Source organism: Podarcis gaigeae (assembly GCF_964106915.1).
Source record: "Podarcis gaigeae genome assembly, chromosome: 9".
Lineage (NCBI taxonomy): Eukaryota > Metazoa > Chordata > Lepidosauria > Squamata > Lacertidae > Podarcis > Podarcis gaigeae.
The window spans coordinates 70,543,564-70,564,246 of record NC_139685.1 but is presented as its reverse complement, the minus strand read 5'-3'; the positions used below and the strand labels follow the sequence as shown (position 1 = coordinate 70,564,246).

The window sequence follows — 20,683 nt, the reverse complement described above, 5'->3', positions numbered from 1 at the left end:
TGTATAGTGATCTAGAAATATAAAAACGCAATTCAAAATGTACAATTTCTGTGCCTTTCACATGGTTTGCATTTGGACATAGAAACTTTAAAAGTTTCCAGGAGGGTTTTTGTTTGGTTTTTTTAGTCTTCGAAAAATTCTGAAGAATAGGACCCAGGTAACCTTGAGTTCAGCAATAACATCTGAGAGATTAAGCATTGAATTGGAAAGGGCAAATGCTAATGAATACACCATCCCCACACAGAGCTCATTTTGCGCAGAAAACACAGCAAACGCCAAACAAATACTGGAAGAAAGGCTAGAGGAACAAAATGAGACATCCATAGAAACCTGTTGCCCAGGTTATGGTCAAGACAACCAGAAAATCCAAGATTTAGTAGTGGCATGCAGTAAAGGCTTCACACAGGAGATGTAAACTATTGTAAAAATTCTGTAGAAATTCCCACGCGCATTACTGGGTGTAGACCACTTCTAAGGGCAAATCTGACTTTAAAGGAATTTCTTGCCCAAATGTGTTGCTCAAACTATTCTAGAACCCATACACATTTTTTATAACAGCTGCATCCAGGGGCACAAATTTTGCAGCTGACAGATGCCCCTTCCTCTACAGTGCAGTTGACACAGATCTCATTTACCTTTCATTGCCAACTAAAAGCATCTCTGCTCAGACCCTTATGGAAGTTTGTGGGTGTCTTAACAGTTAAATGATGGGAGCAATAGTTTTAAGGCAATTTAGTTACAATGGTTTGGTGACTGTTGTTTTATGTTAATATCTTGCAACCCACACTGGCATCCTTAATAAACAGCAAGCTACACATTTAATCAAAAACACAGGGGATATCCAATGTTAAAGCAGACCCACTGAAATCAATGAACTCAAGCAATGAGTCCATTTCAATGGGTCTGCTTCAAGTATGATTGGTATTTCCCAGGTTCCTAAGCCGTCTTCAGGAGGCACCAAACCAAACCAAACTTGCTTAATTTCAGTTTTGTTTCATGTATCTTTAGACCAAAAGTGAAACTAAACTAGTGCATTCCAGCACTCCTTCCTAACAGCCACATATTACCTTACAGCTTTGTATTGGAAGCGGCACCATTTTGATGGGGAAACAGCCCATGTCTGAGTTTGAGTACAGCTGAGGAAGGACTTCCGTTTTGCACAACTAACTATAATTTCTGGGTAGGCTTGCCTCCCGTTTTGAAAACTTCAGTTGTATGCCAAAACTTCAGGGCTATAAGAGTTAAGGAAAATGGAAGGACATCAGGTTTGTTTTATTGCTTTTAGATTTGCCTGCTTTACAAATAGTTCACAAATTCAGGTGAGGTAATCACATAAAGGAACTTGTACGCAAAATGCTCAGATGTGTACAATGTACAGATACATAATGGATGTAGATCCATTGAAAAACGGCAAGTTAGGATGAGGAGGGAAAGAAAAGGCAGTCATGGTCAAACATAGCTATTTATTTTTCTTCTTATAAACAGCATTCAGTTCCTTACTGAAAAAGCCTAGAATTTATATATATTTTTCATCCCATCACTTACAACAATCTGTATACATTATTTACATCTTTCCAATACATGTGTTGCAGAATTTCAGACATTCAACTTTTTTTTAAATCAAAAAGCTGTTTTCATTTAAAACAAGTATTGATCAATAATGACTACAAACTGAAGTAATATTGGCACAGTCTGCGTACAGTACAGGTCTCTGTGTTGCATTCTATATTTTAAGCCTATTTTGTCCAGCTGCTTTTGAAGTATTTAAAGGAAGCAGACATCATAGTGTTGCATCTGCGATACCTTCTTGCTTCCAAAAAGCAGGCCCAACACCAGGTTTAGAGAAGGGGTCACTGAGTGAGCTCACACATGAAGGCAAGACTGATACAGCATAAAATCAAGTACAAGGGGAACCAATTTGTGCACTCAGAACAATTAAATTGTAAGGCTTTTCCTGTACTGCTTCTAGCTGCCAAGGGGAGAGAGCGAGCTGTATGCGTGAATACTCCTGCCACAGCTTAAACTCTTTACAGGTGGAAAGCACCTTTAGGAGATGGTTTGCAGTTTAAGCATTCTACCCAAAATGCTGCTTTTTCTTTGCAAGGAAATCCCTCACTCCGCTGCCCAACCCCATGATGATGCAACTCCTTCCCCTTCTTACCATCACTGATTGTAGCCTGAGGTTGTGCAGTCCAACAAGCTAGACTGCTTGATTATGCTGGCTGGACAGACCTAGCCTGATTCAGGCAGGAATCTGTGGCCATAGCAGATGTGCTCTGCAGTGCACATCAGGAAACCTCCATGCTCCTGGATGTTCCCTGTTAGGAGAGCACAAGCAAGTGGTCCTATATTTTATCTAGTCCCCTGTCCCCCCCACTGTACTTAAGGCTTTGCCAGTTATAGTAAGAGTTAGGCAGGTCTGTCTGCATGTACCAGGTTTACCAATGAGTAATATTTACTCAAGCCTTTTAATTTTCACAATACAAGTTAAAAGGTATTGATTTTTATGGCAATATTTAGCAAACACAACATCTGTGAATAAATGTCTTCAAAAATGGAACCAAATGACCTTTCAAAAGATTTGCGTTCCCAGAATGACCTAGTTCTACATGTACAAAAATAATGAGTACAGTTTAGTGGCTATAAAAATTAATTTCCCCTAAAAATACAGTTATCTATGAAAAAACTATTGAAAGGACAGTGTTCTTGGAGAAGAAGAAAAACCAAGCAAACGAAGAGTTTCAAAAGTTGAATTACTTTGCCATTTTAGGAGGGAACTGAATTTCAAAAAAATGAAACTATGTGTACAACTGGCAGAAATAAGATGCCAACTAAACTTTTACTTAAATTTACGTAACTCACTCCTAAGGTGGCTAGTGGTTCTATCGATGCAGTCTAGAAAACCCTAAATAGTTACCTATTAAAAGAAATGCAATGGAAATAAATGAACATATTAAGTAACATGGGAATGTTGCAGTTGAAAATTGGCAGGTCCACCTTTTTGTTTTGATTCAATATGAAAGCAGAAATTTCACCTATAATATAGTATTCCAGGGGGAAAGAATACATGTCAGCTGGTTTAAGACATTCCCAAGCTGATTTTTTTTTATTAAAAAAAAAATCTTAAAACTTTGTATGGCAAGTCAAGGCAAGAGCTCAAGGAAAAGAGAGGAAAAATCTGAAAAGGTAAGAAGAGTCAATAGCAGCAAATTGGGCTTTTGCCTGTAAAGGGAACTTTAGAGAGAGATTTCAGTTCTAAAAGGTTAAAGAGTCTCTGGTTTTCTATCTTAAAAGTAACTGCAAATATTCAGAGTTCTAGATTGCATAGTAAGCAGTAAACGAAAACTTGACATGAACTTACAGAAGAGCAATTAATCCTTTTGAAAGCTTTCTGGCTAAAGCTGAGTTACCACTAAAATATTGTGGGACATTTTTATATTTACACAATGAACATGGATCCCTGACATGAATATGCAAAGGAGACATACAATTTCTATGGTCAGAATTTAAAAATGTGTCTTAATAATGTAAATCCTTGTTCACTGGCCTAAGAAAGCACAACACAACGGCTTTAATGGACTTGCATCAACTTCCATGACCATCAATTTTACTCTGTCTCATCAGATTGAGGAAGGTTACCTCTTGAAGTTATTAATCCCATCACCAAAACAAAGAAACACACTGAAAGCTGAAATAAAAGTAAAACTGGTTCAGACTTTTGAAGCTCCTTCGCTCTTCCTCCACAATGTAAAAAAAGAGTGTTAAAATACAATGGCTGGCTGTGACTATATTCCCAGGCCTGAATATCCAATGTTTAATATATAAAAAAGCAACCTGGCATTTAGCAGACTATCCCTTCAAGAGTGAAACCCAGATCCAGACTATAATTTTGTGGATTTTAAAATACTAAGGTGTTCAGTTTTCAAAATCCTTGGTCAGATGAAAAAAATCAAGGAGACCTGGATTTACGTTTGAATGCATTGGTAAAATAGTATATATTGTGTCTGAAGGCCATCACCGAAAAATATAAAAGTTTCCAATGCAATACAAAGATATACTCTGTGTTCAATACAAAGAGATATCTTCCGTGTTTTCATTTTCAAGTTTAATGAAATCAACAGAGTTTAACTAAATGTACTCTCAGTGATCTCCAGCCTTTTATTATCCAACCAAGAAGTCAGCAAACGAAAGCAAACCAAATTATCCCCCCCTACAAGGAGCATTTGAAACTTAATACACTCTCATTGTACCTTTATAGAACAGACTTACCTTATAGAATGTTCACAACAGTCCCTAAAAAATTGTGTGTGTGTGTGTGTGTGTAAAATTAATATTTCAAGGGATTGAAATTGCTCATCAGTGGGAAACATTTAAATAGTAACTTCCTTCCTTATAAACTGCTGTCTGTAAATTCCAATTTTTTTAAAGGTTCTCAAACATCTATTTAAATATTTGATCTCAGAATGGTAAGCCTGACTTCTATAAAATCAAGCCTGGACATAGATTAGCATATGTAATACCATAAAAGATTAGCATATGTAATACCGTGTGTGCATATTAAGTAGTACCCAAACTGCTGATCATTTATTTTGCTAAATCTACATGCAGAATTATGGTGCTCCATGCAATATGTACATTAGGTACAATGAGCAAGGGCTACCTAATTATCAAGGTGAAGTAAGCCTAGATGAGTTCACGGCATTTCTTGTTTTTCCTTTTATGACTGAGTTACAAAAAATTCAAGACCACGTCTTAAGCTCAAGAGCGTGTTGAATACTTGATAATGCAGTGTTTCAAACACACATTGTGCATATGTAACTTACATACACTGCAAAAAACATGCTATGGGAAGGTGTTGTGCACACAAGATTTTAAAAGGGACATGCATGGGCACACAGCTTATGTCTGAAATGCATACTCAATAAGACACCACTTTGTGAATTTGCAGATTCAGATCATGTTCACCCAAGGAAGGCTATCTCTATACTACACAGAACTCCGTTTTAAATCATTCTGTGCAAATTGGTTTAAGAACATCTGAAGAGTATGATGCATCAGCAAAAAACCCCCAACATTTTAGATTTAACACTATATAATCAGAGAGTGGCAAGCTGCAAATGTGCAAGAAAGATCTGATTGTATATAGAACTCTGAATTAAACCTGACAATTTTATGAACATGTGGGAATTAGAGACAGCTCATGTTCTGAACTTCTAGGAATGAAAAGTCTTGGGTTTCCCAACATGCTATCAAAAACATCCACAAACCAACAGGTGATGGTTATCTGGGTGCTTGGTTATAAGGTACTGGGTCATCTCATTTGAAAGGAGGGGAAGAAACAAAGAAAGAGTGACAAAAATACAAAATATGTGTGAGTAAAAGTAAACAGAGACATCTAAAAACATGAAAAAGTGGTAATGTGTGCCGTATAAGAAAACTGCTGCGTTTGGGTGTACAGTTAGGACTGCAGTGGGACTGTGCGCTCAGGATGAATGGAATGGCAAGTGTTCCATACGATAAATGGATTGAGGCAGTTTGCAACTAAGGAGCCCACACTTGTACGTCAAGTGAGATTTCTGCCACTCACAATAAAATGACTATGGTGGATTTAAAAGTATTTTTAAAATCCTTGTTAACACCACCGTTGTTCTCCGTAAACAACTTCCCCTTGTTTCCTCTTGATGCTCTGGCAAGGCTACTGATTTATACGGGTAAGAAAGCTTACAGTACAGTTTGACCTCCCGTGATCATCAAAATCAGGCTGGCTAATCTAAAGGAAAGCTGAATGTTTGAAGAACAAATGCAAGCAACAAGGAAGAAAGTGGTCAACCCCCATGCTGTCCTTAGTCCTCCACAGATGCAAGACGTTGGGTGAGTTTCTGAGGACATAAAAAAAGAAAGAAAAAAATGAGCCCCCCTCTCTCCCCACTTCCTGTAGCCCACATTCATCTCTAAAGGCATTGTTTTGCATTAAAAGCTGGAGATCACTTATAGAAGTTATGGCTTTTTTAAAAAAGGTTTACACATATTTATTTATATCTAACAAGAAGTGTAAGTCCTGGGTAGCAATTTGTGTTTTCTGGTTCCAGCAATGTTCTTTGTATGTGCTTTGTACCTCAGAAGAGAGTCTGCCAAGGCACTTAGAGAATGTTAAGTCTCTTAAAGGACTTTCTGAGAATGGGCTGCAACTGGCAACGCAGAACCCATACAACCAGCAGTGTCACATTTCCCAACAAGCATGTATTTTTTTCTCTCCTTTATAAACACTCGACATCTGCTAAAAGAAGATTACACAACAAACAATAACAGAAAGCCATTTACTGTGTGTGTCTCACTAAAGACAAACGAGTTCCTCTAATAAAAGCACAGAGAATGGATCTAGGTTGCCCAAATAAAAAACAAGGACAGGTTTCCTTTTCTTTCTAAAAACATAAACAAAAATTTAAAAGGCTGCAAGCCTCTTCACACGCTTGCTCAGGAGTAAGTTCCATGGATCTTAAATCAGTGTGCAGAGGATTGCAGCTCAAATCCCTAAAACACCACATGCCTGCTTAAACCAAACAAGTGATTTGCACAAATTCACTTCTGCTTATCTGTCCTTTGAAGTGAGTTTTTCAATCAATTCTTGAAGTGGAGCAAGTTCTCTTCTGTCTATAAGGTTAAATTCCTGTGGGAGGTAGAAAAAGAGCAACAATTCAGTTCAACATTTAGCAGGATATCCATTAGTTATCAACAGCATGGTTTCACCCTTTGTAACTGAAAACACAATTACCTTACGCTGGAAGTAAAAGCAGTCAACACAGTTTTTAGGAAGAACAAAGATGAGGGCAAGGCACACCGAAACTAAGACTAAAAGAAAGATCCCCATCCGAGAAAGACAGATATTAAAGTTCATTGTGGGGAGATTCCACAGAGAGCATTGCCCTAGCTGCTGTTATTGCAAAGATCAGAAGAGAACCAAGTGAGGTTCTCATTTCACTTCTCTAGGCATATTCACTTGCCTCTTGTTGATATGTGAGAGGATCACCAGTGTCCCAGTTAGAACTCTAGAATATTCATGAACCTGCACTACTTAGGCGCAGAATCTATATGTGGGACTGCACATGGCACATGAAGAAATCCAGCAATATTTTTAATTCTGCACATGGCACATGCAGAAATCCAGCAATATAATTAATTTTTAATATTTTTTATTTAATGCTACCAAACACCTCTAACAATAGAAGTCTGCCATGCAATCTGTGATAGGACTAATTTCCATTCCACACAGAAGGATTTCAGCATTTCCAAATGGGATATATAATCCTAAAGGAACTGCTTTTACAGTAATCAGATAATCACTTATGCATATTTTTAAATATCCAGTTAAAGTGCACAGAGGTTTCTGGTTTTGCATATTCACCATTCATGTCACATTAAGGCAATCACAAAAGAAAATATTTGGCAGGTGGCTTTACTGTACAGTTTTTGGAACCTGCTAAAACCTTTCTCGTTAGGTAAGCCTACCCAAACATGTAATTTTACTAGGTATATTTGTTTTAAAAGTACTAATTTTAGTTACCTTTTTTAAAAAAAATTATGTCAGCTTGTTTTTAAATGTTTAATTCTGCTGGTATTTTTAAATTAATGCTTTACATTTTATAGAACCTCCTTTGATTTTCTGGTTGATTAAGATAAGAGTATATAAGTATATTTATTCAAATAAATAAATAGCTCCAAACCTTTTCTCCCAATAATACTTAACGGCATGACATAGAACTTAATTGGGAATAGGGCACAGCAGACAACATTAGAAACATGTTAAAGAGAAACTTCAAATGTGCTGAAGAATATAAGGATCCCTAGTTGCCGCAATAAGCAACAGAAAACTCAAAAGAGAATGTGAGCCCATGCTCCATCTTGCAGAGATATATTAAGTCATAATACCCCATGGCTAGTTACCTGAACAAAAAAGATAAAGTGCTTGAAGGATGTGTTGAGATGTGCCTCTTCTTGCAGCTGAATGACTGGATCAAAGTGCTGGTGGTAGATGTGAGCATAAACTCTGAAGAGACGCTTTAGGATCGTTTTAGCTACCGACATGAAGTTCTTTGGGAAAGGAACACCTAGAAATCAACAAAGCAAACGTCCAAGTGTTTACATTCAAGCCCTACAAAGAACGCAGGGTTGTATCCAACAAAACCATCCTGTTCACACAACTATGTCCACTTGCAAAACAGAACTTCCCTTCTCTTCGCCCCCAGATCTGTTCTGGGGTTTCCCCTAAGCATCCAGAGCAGGTTGGGGGTGGGGGGGGGAGAGAGAAGAGGAAGGGGAAGTTCTGTTGCACAAGCCGAAGCAGCCTTTGTGCTGATGAGACGGGTTCATTAGATACAACCCCCAGCTGCTATCATGCTCAAGACTCATCTAGATAGTGGCTTCTTGCTTCAGTGCATAAGCTGTAGCACAATGCATGACCCATGCACCAAGCATAAGAAGCCACTCACAAGGAAAACAGAGTTCTTGTCATCCCATGAATGGGCAGGGAGCAGCAAAGGTTTAAACAGCCCATGTATCTGGACTGAGAACCACAAATATCGGAAAAGTACCATCTATGCAAGCGTTTTTCCAGCCGTAATCAAAAACACAACCAGAACTATTCAGCAAGCATGTTTTTTAAAGACATGTGGTAACTGTATCTTGCACTGATTTAAAATTTTAAGTTTAAAACTGTAATTTTTATAAACCAACAAATGAATTGTGCAGAAGTGAACAAAAATGCAATACTACACTAGCACAGAAATCACCCTAAGAGAAGCATCCATAAGCAGAGAAACATTTAATTGCTTATTTTCAAAGATCACTCTTCTTTTTAATTAAGGACTGCTAGAAATTAGGTATGTTCTGGTCTACATAAAGGTAAAGGTACCCCTGACTGTTAGGTCCAGCCGTGGAGTCTTAAAATTAAATCTTGTAAAAAATTAATTAATATTGAACAACTGCTGCTTAAGATGGTTACATATATTTTCAAAATCTTATGTTAGTTTCCCTCAGGTTAAAAGCTTTTGTTTTCTCCTATTCCTTTTGAAGCAGCATAGATGTTCACAGTTTGCAAATTAAACCATCCAGCTTTTATATAGCAGCAATATACTAATTTTAAAATTACCTATTTTGGATGGGAAGAGTGTCTCATCATCCAGCTGGTCCTGAACCCATGTCATAAGGTAATCAATGTACTTTGGTGCTGAACACTTGATTGGCTTCTTTATGTTTGTCCCATCTGCCCAGTGGTACTCATATCTGGAATGAAACAGGGTTAAAAGACATCCCTTTAAATAAATCTAGGACTGTACACACTAAACAAACGAATTATTGTTTTTGTAACATTGGGATATAAAGGCCTGCTTCAGGTGTGCCCAAGGGCCTGGAGATGCTCAAGAGAATTTTTCTCTCTTTTAACCCCTTCACCATACACAAGTCTCCTCAGTTTCAAAAGTGATTAGCACAGGAACAAATTCTCCCCGGGCACTGAGAACCAGTTGGCTGGCATCCAAATATACACACATGAGAATTAGAGTAATTATGGTATCACTATATAAGACGTGACATAATTGGCATTTTGCAAAGCTATCCCTACAACCAGCAGGCCCTGTGGTTCAAGGAGAATTATCGTGCTAACCATGTTCCAATGCCCCAAACCTCATAGTATGTCAAGCCAGAGGCAGGTTCTTCCCCGATACAGCCATGCCCTTAGCTCATGAAATGCTTTTTAATTCCAGAACTTTTGAAGCTAAGTAACACGTGCATTAAACACACTCATTCATGTTCTACTCCTTTTTAATCTAAAGCTGACAGTCTAGTTTTATACTTTAATAGCATTGGATTTAAAATTATGGTACAGTATTGCATATAGCTGAACTGATGCAAAATGACACATTAAGTGGAATAGTAAAACAGAAAACATTCAGCCATGAACCTTAATTATTCCAGAACCTGGTCTCTGATCCCTTCCACAGCCTCCTTAAACAGCCTTCTTTTTGATAATCTTAATATTATGCACAGCTCCCTCAAATTTTCTCTTTCTCTTGTTTGGAGTGAAACTACTGTACAGTATTTCAGCTCAGCACACAATTCCAGGATGCAAGCAACAGTGTAACAAATCAAACACAAGACACCCATGGAGAGAGCTTCAATGTATCTATGAACCAGAACATTGTAATTAAGCAATGTTCTCAGAACTTAGATCTTACGGTAGGAAACTATGAATTGGCTTCTTTTGAGCCAATGCAGTAACAATATGCAAGCAAAATTTGAAAAAATGTGCTTAAAACAGTTATGTATTCCACAAGCACCGAGTAAAATAATAAATGCTAAAGCCACTTTCTTCTGTATTACATCGATATTCAGCATGGAGGGCCACTTTGGCCACCTCGCACCTATATTCACCCATTTAAAGTTTTCAGAAATCTATTAGCTGAACAAAATAGGAAGATCTGAATGAATGCCGGAAACTGGCTTCTGAACATGTGGAACATTTTGGGCTGGAGACAGACAACAGTTGTCAGGGGAGTTGAAATGGTTAGGAGGAGCCATCAAATCCCATAGCGAACATCAAGGTTGTCAAACCTGCAACTGTTAGACAACCAAATTGTACGTAAAGAGACCAGTAAAGCCTGTTTTGCACCTTGTAAGTTCAAGTGCAGTTTACTTCCAAGTTATGTGTGCATAAGATTACAGTATTAACCAAGGTCTGCACACCCACTTCAAACCAGTTACATATCCTGGCTTGTGGCCATTCTTTTCTCTAAACAGTGGCTTTCAGACACAATAATTAAGGAAAGCAACTGATAGCGAAATGTTATGCTTGCACATGGCATCTGAATAGCTAACCCAAGAAAAACAGCTGCTTAATTGTAGTGAATAAGAGGCAACCATTGCCTCTTATTGCAAACGGTGCCAGTGTAATAACATGTCTGTGAGTAAAAGATTTACATATCCGCCTTCATTTTTAACCATGTTCAGCTTTTGCCAGCTAATAAATTTGGAAGTGATCAGAAAAGTCCTTTAATCAAGGTTTCTGTACTGAAAATAAAACCCTGCATCCAAACAACTCTGATTCAACCAGTCGTCAAGATATATTAAGACACAGAGAAACAGAGGCAGATCATGCTATTTCCAGATGCATCAGTAGAACTAAAAGGACAAGGCAACTAAATATGTATGTATATATGTATGTAAAGGGGAAACAAAGGGGGGGCCTATACAGACATATATTTAATGGTCCTCTCCTGTCTTAACAACACTGCTTAGCGTAGGAGACAGCAAATAGAGGACCCTGAGCCAACCCAACCCACTAGATGGTATTGCTTAATCCCAGTTACCATGCTTCAGGCAAGTGTGGTGTTGAAACAGTTGTAGTTGTGGAAAAGGGATTATCTAGTGGGCTACCTTAGGTAGCTGGAAATCGGAGTTAATCACTATCATTTTTAAAATAAAAAAGGGTTTCCAGTTCTCAGGGTTGTAGAGATGAAAAGCATGCAGGCAGTATTTGCAATTCAGCAGTTTAAGGTCAGATCATAGCCTTCAGGACTATTAAATTCCTCCTGTTCTGCTCCCACTTACACTTTCATTGACCCCCCCCACCACCACTACCACCAAACAAATCTGTAAAGAATTTGATCGGGCTAAAAGCAAAAATATGAAACACAGAACTTTAGTAAATAAAATTTCAGGTTTTTAACTTACTAAGAGTAGCAATTATCATTGTTTAAAACCCAATTAAAAATGAAAAACAGCAAGTATTTTATGTCTCATAGTTTCAAAGTCGCATAACTAGCATACTTACTTTGGACCTGCAGACATCACTGGGCAGCTCTCTTCTGTGCAGAAGTCTGTAATTGTCCCATAAAGCATGTTGATCTGGTTGAAGAAGTCCACAGCTGTAGATATAAAAAATAGGAACGATTTCAATTTGGCAGATAAAAAGTGTGTGCTTTCAATTGCAAGCTAGACCATCCACACAGCTTCTCAGCAAAAGTACTCTGCTGTGTTTAATATGTTACTAAACAAAGGAAATGCCGGTCAGAAAACAGACTAAGACCTCCAGAAAGACTCACATAACAAGATTAGTGTACTAAAATGGTTTTGAAACTATATAATCTATGTTTGTTAAAAGTGGTGAAAGTACAAATATGCAATTCCCTGGCTTTCCATTCCTTCCAGTGAAATAGGATCCTTATTGAGTCAGACCATCTACAACTGCTAAGCACACATCCGTCAGTGGCTCAGTGTCTACCTCATCTCTTAACGTGCTTTGCTACCTTTACATCCCTTGCTTGGTCGTTCCTTGTCTATGGTATCAGGATCTCTGTCTGGAGTTTATCCCCTGGTGTTATTGAGCAGCATGTCTACCAAAGCAATGCTAAGAAGGCAAAGTTCCTTCTGTTGACTGCTTTATCATTTATTTATAACATTTCTATATCTTCATCAGTAATACCAGGGAGACTCACAACAATACAAACATGTTTCTCATAAAAGGTAAAGGACCCCTGGAGGGTGAAGTCCATTCAAATTCAACTATGGGGTGTGGCATTCATCTCGCTTTCAGGCTGAGGGAGACAGCGTTCGTCTGCAGACAGCTCTTGAGAGTCATGTGGCCAACATGACTAAACCACTTCTGGCACACAAAACACCATGAGTGCCAGAGCACATGGAAACGCAGTTTACCTTCCCTCCGCAGCAGTACCTATTTATCTATTCACACTGTTACGCTTTCGAACTGCCAGGTTGGCATAAAACATTATATTAAAATACAGCAGAATACAAAAATCACAACAAAACCAGCCAAATTATACTAAAAGGGTGGCACTGAGAACCAGCAAATGCCTGGATGCACCAGAAACTTAATGAAGTTGTGCAAAAACTTAATAAAGGGGGGGACGATTCCATAAACTGTGTGCCATGACAGAAACAGTCCATTGTCACTAAGTTGACCATGCAGACTTCATCCAAATATCTCAGCCTATGGGCAGTTTTATGTGGGAGAATGCATTTCTTCCTGTACCCAGGTCCTAATTTTTTAAAGGCCCTAAACTTGGCTTGGCAGCAAACTGGCAGCTGGTGCAGTTCTTTCAAAAGTGATGTTATATATTGTACTCATGGTTAGTCTCCCTTTTCTGCAGCTTCCAAGCCAACCTTAAGGGCAGTTCTTCATACACCACACTATGGTAGCGAAATATTGAGGCTATCGAAACATGGCGTGCTTGCACCATGCTATCCTGTCCTGAAATGTGTGCAGCTGACACACTAGCTGAAGCTGGTAAAAGGTGATCCTAGCTACCATGGTCACTTGAACCTGTCAGGATTCAGTTACAACTTGTAGACCCTCACCCATCCCACCAGATCCATGCACTGATCCAGGACCTGCACGTCCACACTTGACTCAGATGTCAAAGAGAAGTAGAGCAGCATGGCCACTGCCAATGGCTTCACATAGATGTTAAACAACACTGGGGACAAGATTGAACCCTCTGGTACCCCAAAGCATAACTGCTAAGGGGCTGAGGTACAGTCACCCAATACTATTCTGAATCTAGCCTTATAAATAAGACTGGAACCACCAAAGCACAGGACCTCCTACTGCCAACCCAGAGAGTTGGCCCACTTGGAAACCATGGCGTCAAAAGCCATTAAGCTATCAAAAAGCAACAGGGTTGCACTCCCCTGCCCCATTTAATACCAAATCTATTACTAGATTGCCCTACTCCAAATCCTGAAAAATGCTGAGCACCCTTCTTTCAAGATGCCATTTACAGACTTGTATTTAAAGATTGGCCTTGTAAACAGGAAAGGTAAAAGGTAAAGGTACCCCTGCCTGTACGGGCCAGTCTTGACAGACTCTGGGGTTGTGCGCCCATCTCACTCAAGAGGCCAGGGGCCAGCGCTGTCCGGAGACACTTCCGGGTCACGTGGCCAGCGTGACATCGCTGCTCTGGCGAGCCAGAGCCGCACACGGAAACGCCGTTTACCTTCCCGCTGGTAAGCAGTCCCTATTTATCTACTTGCACCCGGAGGTGCTTTCGAACTGCTAGGTTGGCAGGCGCTGGGACCGAGCAGCGGGAGCGCACCCCGCCGCAGGGATTCGAACCGCCGACCTTTCGATCGGCAAGTCCTAGGCGCTGAGGCTTTAACCCACAGCGCCACCTGCGTCCCTATGTAAACAGGAACAGCTGTGCAATTTGTCTTGTTTTAGTTTGAATGCAGACAGAGCAGCAGCACAAAAGGATTTGTGGCCTTCCACAATCTAATTGCGTGATGTCTGGGAAGTCAAATTATGACAATTTCAATGTCACTGTCATTAAACTGCTATTGAGATCATGGCCTCCTCCATTCAGCAAGACTGACAGATCCTTCCATGCCCTTCAATTCCAGTCAAGGAACACAGGAATTAAAAGTTCCTATGTTCTGAATTTTTTCTTTATTTTCACACAGCTGCGCTCGTATAAGGGCATTATGATACTGGCAATTTTATTCTGTGTTATGTGTTAACTGGACCTGTCAGGGAACTGACATCAGAGCCGAGTGGAGAGGCAAGGCGCCCTAATGATGCCGGAGAGGGAACCAGCAAGGAGAGAGAGCTTCCGCTGGGGAAGGAAACCGAGGTGACACCAGGAAGAAAGGAGGGGCTGAGAGTACTTTGGAGGGGAGGCTCCAAGACTCTTCCAGTGAACTCAGTGAGGAAAGTGCAGGACCACCCCTTGGCACACCCACTCTGCGCAGAAGGCTTCCGCGCAGAGAAGCGAGGAGGAGATTATCTGTTAAGGAATTCTTATGTTGGAGGAAGTTTAGGAAACGCCCATTGACGGATTCTGCCAGTGATTGAGACAGTCGCGTTTTTAGGGCTGTCAAACCGGGAAAAGGTCCAGCTACATAGCCAGCTCGGAGCAGTTTGGAATTTACGCACAAGCAACCCCAATTCCCATTACAGGACCATAATCTTGCAGTCCTTATAAAGGACACTTTAAGAAAGGTTGGTATTATTACCTCCAAACTGCAGCTAGAGGGGCAGGCAGTTGAGGTTGAGAGCAGAACATGAGAGCAGAGCTTGCCTAAGACCACCTACTGAGTTTATGGCAGAGGCAAGATTCAAACCAGGGTCTTCCCAAACCATAGCTCAATCCTTTATCCCAAGATGCAGTTATTCATTCAAAGTTTTCCATCTAGATTTTTTGACACAATATTTTCCATAAAAACAAAAGACTGTCTGTAGAATGCTCTCCCCAGGGATGTTTGCCTGGCGCCTTCATTCTAATGTATACGTTTAGGCGCCAGCCAAAAATGTTCCTTTTTAACCAGGCCTTTGGTTGCTTTGATTCTGAATGGGTCCTGAATGGGGTAACTGTGCCCCTGAAGGACCAGGTGCACAGCCTGGGAGTCATTTTGGACTCACAGCTGTCCATGGAGGCGCAGGTTAACTCTGTGTCCAGGGCAGCTGTCTACCAGCTCCACCTGGTACGCAGGCTAAGACCCTACCTCCCCGCGGACTGTCTCGCCAGAGTGGTGCATGCTCTGGTTATCTCACGCTTGGACTACTGCAACGTGCTCTACGTGGGGCTACCTTTGAAGGTGACCCGGAAACTGCAATTAATCCAGAATGCGGCAGCTAGACTGGTGACTGGGAGTGGCCGCCGGGACCACATAACACCGGTTCTGAGAGATCTGCACTGGCTCCCAGTACGTTTCCGAGCACGATTCAAAGTGTTGGTGCTGACCTTTAAAGCCCTAAACGGCCTCGGTCCTGTATACCTGAAGGAGCGTCTCCACCCCCATTGTTCAGCCCGGACACTGAGATCCAGCGCCGAGGGCCTTCTGGCGGTTCCCTCATTGCGAGAAGTGAGGCTACAGGGAACCAGACAGAGGGCCTTCTCGGTAGTGGCGCCCGCCCTGTGGAACGCCCTCCCATCAGATGTCAAAGAGATAAAGAATTACCTGACATTCAGAAGACATCTTAAGGAAGCCCTGTTCAGGGAAATTTTTAATATGTAATGCTGTACTGTTTTTAACACTGATTGGGAGCCGCCCAGAGTGGCTGGGGAAACTCAGCCAGATGGGCGGGGTATAAATAATAAATTATTATTATTATTATTATTGACACCCTATGCCCTTTTAAAATGTGGGTGGTTTTTTTTGGGGGGGGAGGTAACTGGGTTGTTGTTTTTATTTTCATTATGTATTTTGTTGTTTTATATTTTGATTTTATTCTGTAAACTACCCTGAGACCTCCAGGTATAGGGCGGTATATAAATTCAATAAATAATCATCATATTTTAACAACTGATGTCTTAATTCAGCTGTGGGAGGACATGTCTGTAAAGCAAAACAGCTGTAGATGGAATCTGGGGGAGTCGAACTTACTAGGCTTTTATCAGCTTTCAATGTTTGCTAAAAACAGTGGTGACATTTCTCTCAAGAAGAACAGCTGAAATTTAAAGAAACCAGTATGGAAAATCCCCAGGGAACACGGCAAGTCTTCGAGCCCAAGACACTTCTGCAGCCACATGTCATAAACAACACTGTAAAATCCAGTTCTTCTGCTCAAAGAACAGACAGACCACAGCTGGTACCGTATCAGACCTAGAGAATTTGTGATCCATCAAGCTGGACAGAGACAATTAGCCATTTGCTGCAGCTTGCTAGGGCCTCCAATTGCTTCCCCTTTGTGCAGTTCCAGACAAGGGGAAAACCCAGAAAGTTTATCCAGTCCCTGGTGAGTTGCATTCAAATTGGTGAGTCACAAACTGTGCATCTACAAACCTACTTGCCACCTCAGTGAGTGCTTCTGACCTTCTGGTAAGCTGTACACTTGGGAGCATATAGATCACCTCGCCAGATTTGTGCTGTCAACGAATGAAGGAAACAACAGGGGTCTCTCTTTTGCTGCTTGAAGTTTTCCTTTCTGTCTTATTTTCTGGGAACCCGAAAAGTAAGACCTTGCCTCTGTCCCAAGTCCTCCAAGCATGCATGAGAGCTAAGGTGAGTTGGTTTAGTTCTCTATTGCTTTCTCCTACTTTGGTATACCTCTGTAAACAGTCAATAGTGGACAGTACACATTCATGTAGAATCCCATGCACACAATTTCTTCTAACCTACCAACTCTAGTTTTGATTTGCTTACCACCTGTCCTATAGAATTTATTAATTTATATCCCACCTTTTTTGTCCTCCAAGGAGCTCAAGGGGGCATACATAGTTCTCCTGCTTGCCCTTTAATCCCCTCAACAACCCTGTGAGGCTGAGATTAGGCTGAGAGACACTAACTGGCCCAAGGTCAGCCAGGGAGCCCAGTGGAGATTTGAACCTTGACCTCCCAGGCTCTATTCAAACATTCAAGCTACTACATCATACTGGCTGCAGTTACATCATGGCACATTCAACCATTTCTAAAAAGAGTGTTTTCCAGAGGTAAGTTTGCAGAAATAAATTTAACCATTACCATCCCAGGGGAATGAATGTCAAATCTCTCATGCCTCCCCTACCCCCCCAGCTTTATCAGTCAATATTAATGCTCAGAGGGCATACGGGGGGGGGGGGGGGAGGTCATGTTACTTACTGTTCACTGCAACCCATTCATTTAGATCTTCACCCTCAGGCAGCATAACAGCCATCCGTAGGTTACCACTTCCAAGAGTGGCCTCTGCATGTTTCAGCAGCTCATATTGGTGAGAGCCTTCTGGAATATTCTTCTTTGGTTTAAAAGTTTTAGAAGAGCGGCTACCACTGCAAAAGGAGGGAAATATTTTGGTTTCAGAAAATCTTGTGTACTGGGGAAAGAGAGAGACAGGTTCACAGAATGATCCCCTAATCTTACACTTAAATTCTTATGAGTTAGAATGTCTTCTCCCCTCCCCACAAAATATAAGATGGCTGTGTGACTAATCTGTTGCATGCCTGGAAACATGATGTACACCCTTATTACATACCACAAGGGGGGGGAATCCATGAGATTAGCAAAAACACAGATGACATAAACTTCCGTCACACAGTCAAATAGCCTGCATAGGAGCTACTTCTTCATGCTGCAATTCCATCTAGAACACTGATCAAATGAAAAGGTCTACACAAATCCTGCCATTCACATGCAGCCCTTAAATTTACAAAGGAAGGAAGATTATGCGGGATCTCTTAACAGTGAAGCCATAATTAATCCAGGTTAAGTGATCTTGAATCTGTACTCTTGTGTAAAAGTATAAGAAGTGTGTTGCTATTTCAAGTGAAAGTTTACATGAAAGTCAAGATTCTTTTTTTACAAATCTCAGCAACCAGCAAGTGTACAGAGGTCCACTGGAAATTGGCTAGTGATCCATCAGTGCAATACTATCTGACTACCTTCTGCTTTGAGCTACTCATATAACATTTCCTTTCAAATATCTCTCCCTTCTATTTTAGTCCTCTTTGGACCCATTTCTTCAAAGATGTAGAGGAATACATCTACATACTCAAGAAACAGTAACGTTCAAGGTGCCCTGTGTTAACCACAGTTTAGCCACAGAACAGCAACATACTGAAAGGCATACAAGAACAACTAAACTTTGAACAATTGTTTTGACAAAGGTTCAAATGCAAAAGGTTATTTTTTAAAAAATTCTATTCTGAACATGTTGGTTCCAATATGGCGGGAATCCAGGGATAAAAATAGTAAGTGTCTTTCTTTTTGGTCAAGGAGTACAATTTACTCAGAAATCTTTAGGTGGTAGAATAGGAAGTCCAATATGTTGTCAACTAAATCAGAGGAACTCTAAAGTCTACTGAACCTACTAACACCTTTTCAGGGGATCAGGTAAATTAATTAACTAAGAAGTAAATTCTAATGAAGATATTTTTCCAACATTCCCTTCTGATCCTCCTGAACAACCGTAACATACATGCAAGTTATGCAACTTTGAAAGAAGTAATCTAGTTTGTGTCACCAAAAATATAGAGGCACAAGCTTTAATGAGTTGTTTTTGGGACTTCAGCATAGGTTACCCGAGCAGTGAAATTTGACACAACTAATCCCCTTAGCAAAGCAAACACAATGAATTAAGCAAACACATAGCATTGGACAGACAGAAAGGAACAAGTCAACGGCGTTGACAGAGTCACCTGAGGCATGGTTTGTCTTGTTCCAAAATCTTTAATCAGGCTGTATGTTTTTTATATCTTCAGAGACACTTTTCTAACATTAAGGTTTACTGCTATGGAGAATGCACTATTTAGTTAATGAATTTGTGTAATAAATTAGTATACTGCCCTTCAGTGAATATTTCCATGGTGATTTAGTTAAAACTAGACATGCATAATAAAAACCGGCAAAAAACAATAAAAGAGCAGGGGGGAAAATGCATTAAAATTATCATACTGGGAGACAATTAACTGAATAACAACCCATCCCTCTGGATTTGTGCAGGGTTTACTTCCCTTCTCCCAGAGATGTCCCACAAGGCAGTGGGGATGGATTTTTTGTCAGGGTTTACTCCCAAAGCCTTTCTCATGAATGACAATAGTGGCAAAGCAGTGGAAGTTCAGGACTGAAATTAATCCTAACTAATTTAAATCAATGAGGAGGTGGCCATGTCAGCAACAGGGAAGGCCTGTGCTGGTGCCATTTGCGATACCCCAAATACCTTCTACACACAATGCCTTTTACACTTTTTGATCCGCTAATCTTAAAGTAGGAGAAGGAAGGAAGGAAACGTGTCATTGTGGTTTGCTTATAACGCACACACACTGTTATGTGCACACTCCTCTGTAAACACACAATATTGACCGTCTTCAGAAATGGGAGGGGATTCTGAGTTTTAGGAGCTAGCCCTATGCAGATCTGGAAAATATTTCAAAATCCTATGAGTTCATCCTTCTTTTAAAAATAAAATTGAACACCTGATGTCGTAGCTAGGTTTAATCATTAGCATACTGAACCCAAAGGTGCCTTGGGGTAAATGGTTTATTTACATTTCTACCCCTCTTCCTCTCAAGTTTCATAAAAGAAAAAAATTGTATATTCATTTTTAGCAAGGGCTGTGTATGCGTGTTAAAAAATATCATTCAGCACACCTACTTGTGCATAAATCTGGTTACTAAAGGCTACCCCATCCAAGAAAGTCTTGCAATACTTCCAGCAAGCTCAGACATCTAAGGAAGGGACATAATTGAAGGACAACCACAGAGTAGTTCTCTGCAGCCTTGCTCTTTGAACTTTGTACAGTGATGGCAGTAAAGAAGATGCTGTGAGTTTTTTATAAAAAAAATCACAGCAATGCATGAGAGGAAAAATGGTTGGGATGCTGTAGGCCCTACATTTCCTACGAGTAACAAAAAATGTAATTTGTTTTCTTCAGGACACTTTCCACACCTCCAGCTGAATGCTACAGCTGTTGCCTAGACTGCAGGAGCATAGGTGACACTGGGGTGTTAGGAGAGAGGTAGTACCTCTGATGGGGTACACAATGTGCCCACGTTTTGTCCTCACCTTGCACTCAGCTCTCACCTGTGGCTCCTAGAAGCTGTCAGCAGGTGACAGCGGCCACATCCTGGAAAACTGCTTCAACTGGCCAGCTAAAGCAGGTGAGGGTAGCCGATGGGTCTCAAATGCTCAGTGAATTAGTGGCTTCCCCTGTGTGTGAAGACAGGCTCCGGTGGATTGAGTGGACAAGACCAATAGTGGGTCC

General features: G+C 40.5%; 2 protein-coding genes across 2 annotated transcripts in view; both read right to left on the bottom strand.

Moving 5' to 3' along the window:
- The window catches only part of RUFY3 (RUN and FYVE domain containing 3), a 231,185-nt gene that overhangs the window by 126,822 nt on the left and 83,680 nt on the right, over window positions 1–20,683 (bottom strand). The gene's annotated exons all lie outside the window — the stretch shown is intronic.
- The window catches only part of MOB1B (MOB kinase activator 1B), a 33,534-nt gene continuing 14,297 nt past the window's right edge, over window positions 1,447–20,683 (bottom strand). The window contains exons 2-6 of the mRNA XM_083756963.1: window positions 17,587–17,753; window positions 11,825–11,918; window positions 9,146–9,279; window positions 7,942–8,105; window positions 1,447–6,667 (exon numbers count right to left, since the gene is read on the bottom strand). Coding sequence (XP_083613089.1) covers window positions 6,590–6,667; window positions 7,942–8,105; window positions 9,146–9,279; window positions 11,825–11,918; window positions 17,587–17,753 — 637 coding nt within the window. The 3' untranslated portion in view covers window positions 1,447–6,589. The remainder of the gene's footprint in view (window positions 6,668–7,941; window positions 8,106–9,145; window positions 9,280–11,824; window positions 11,919–17,586; window positions 17,754–20,683) is intronic.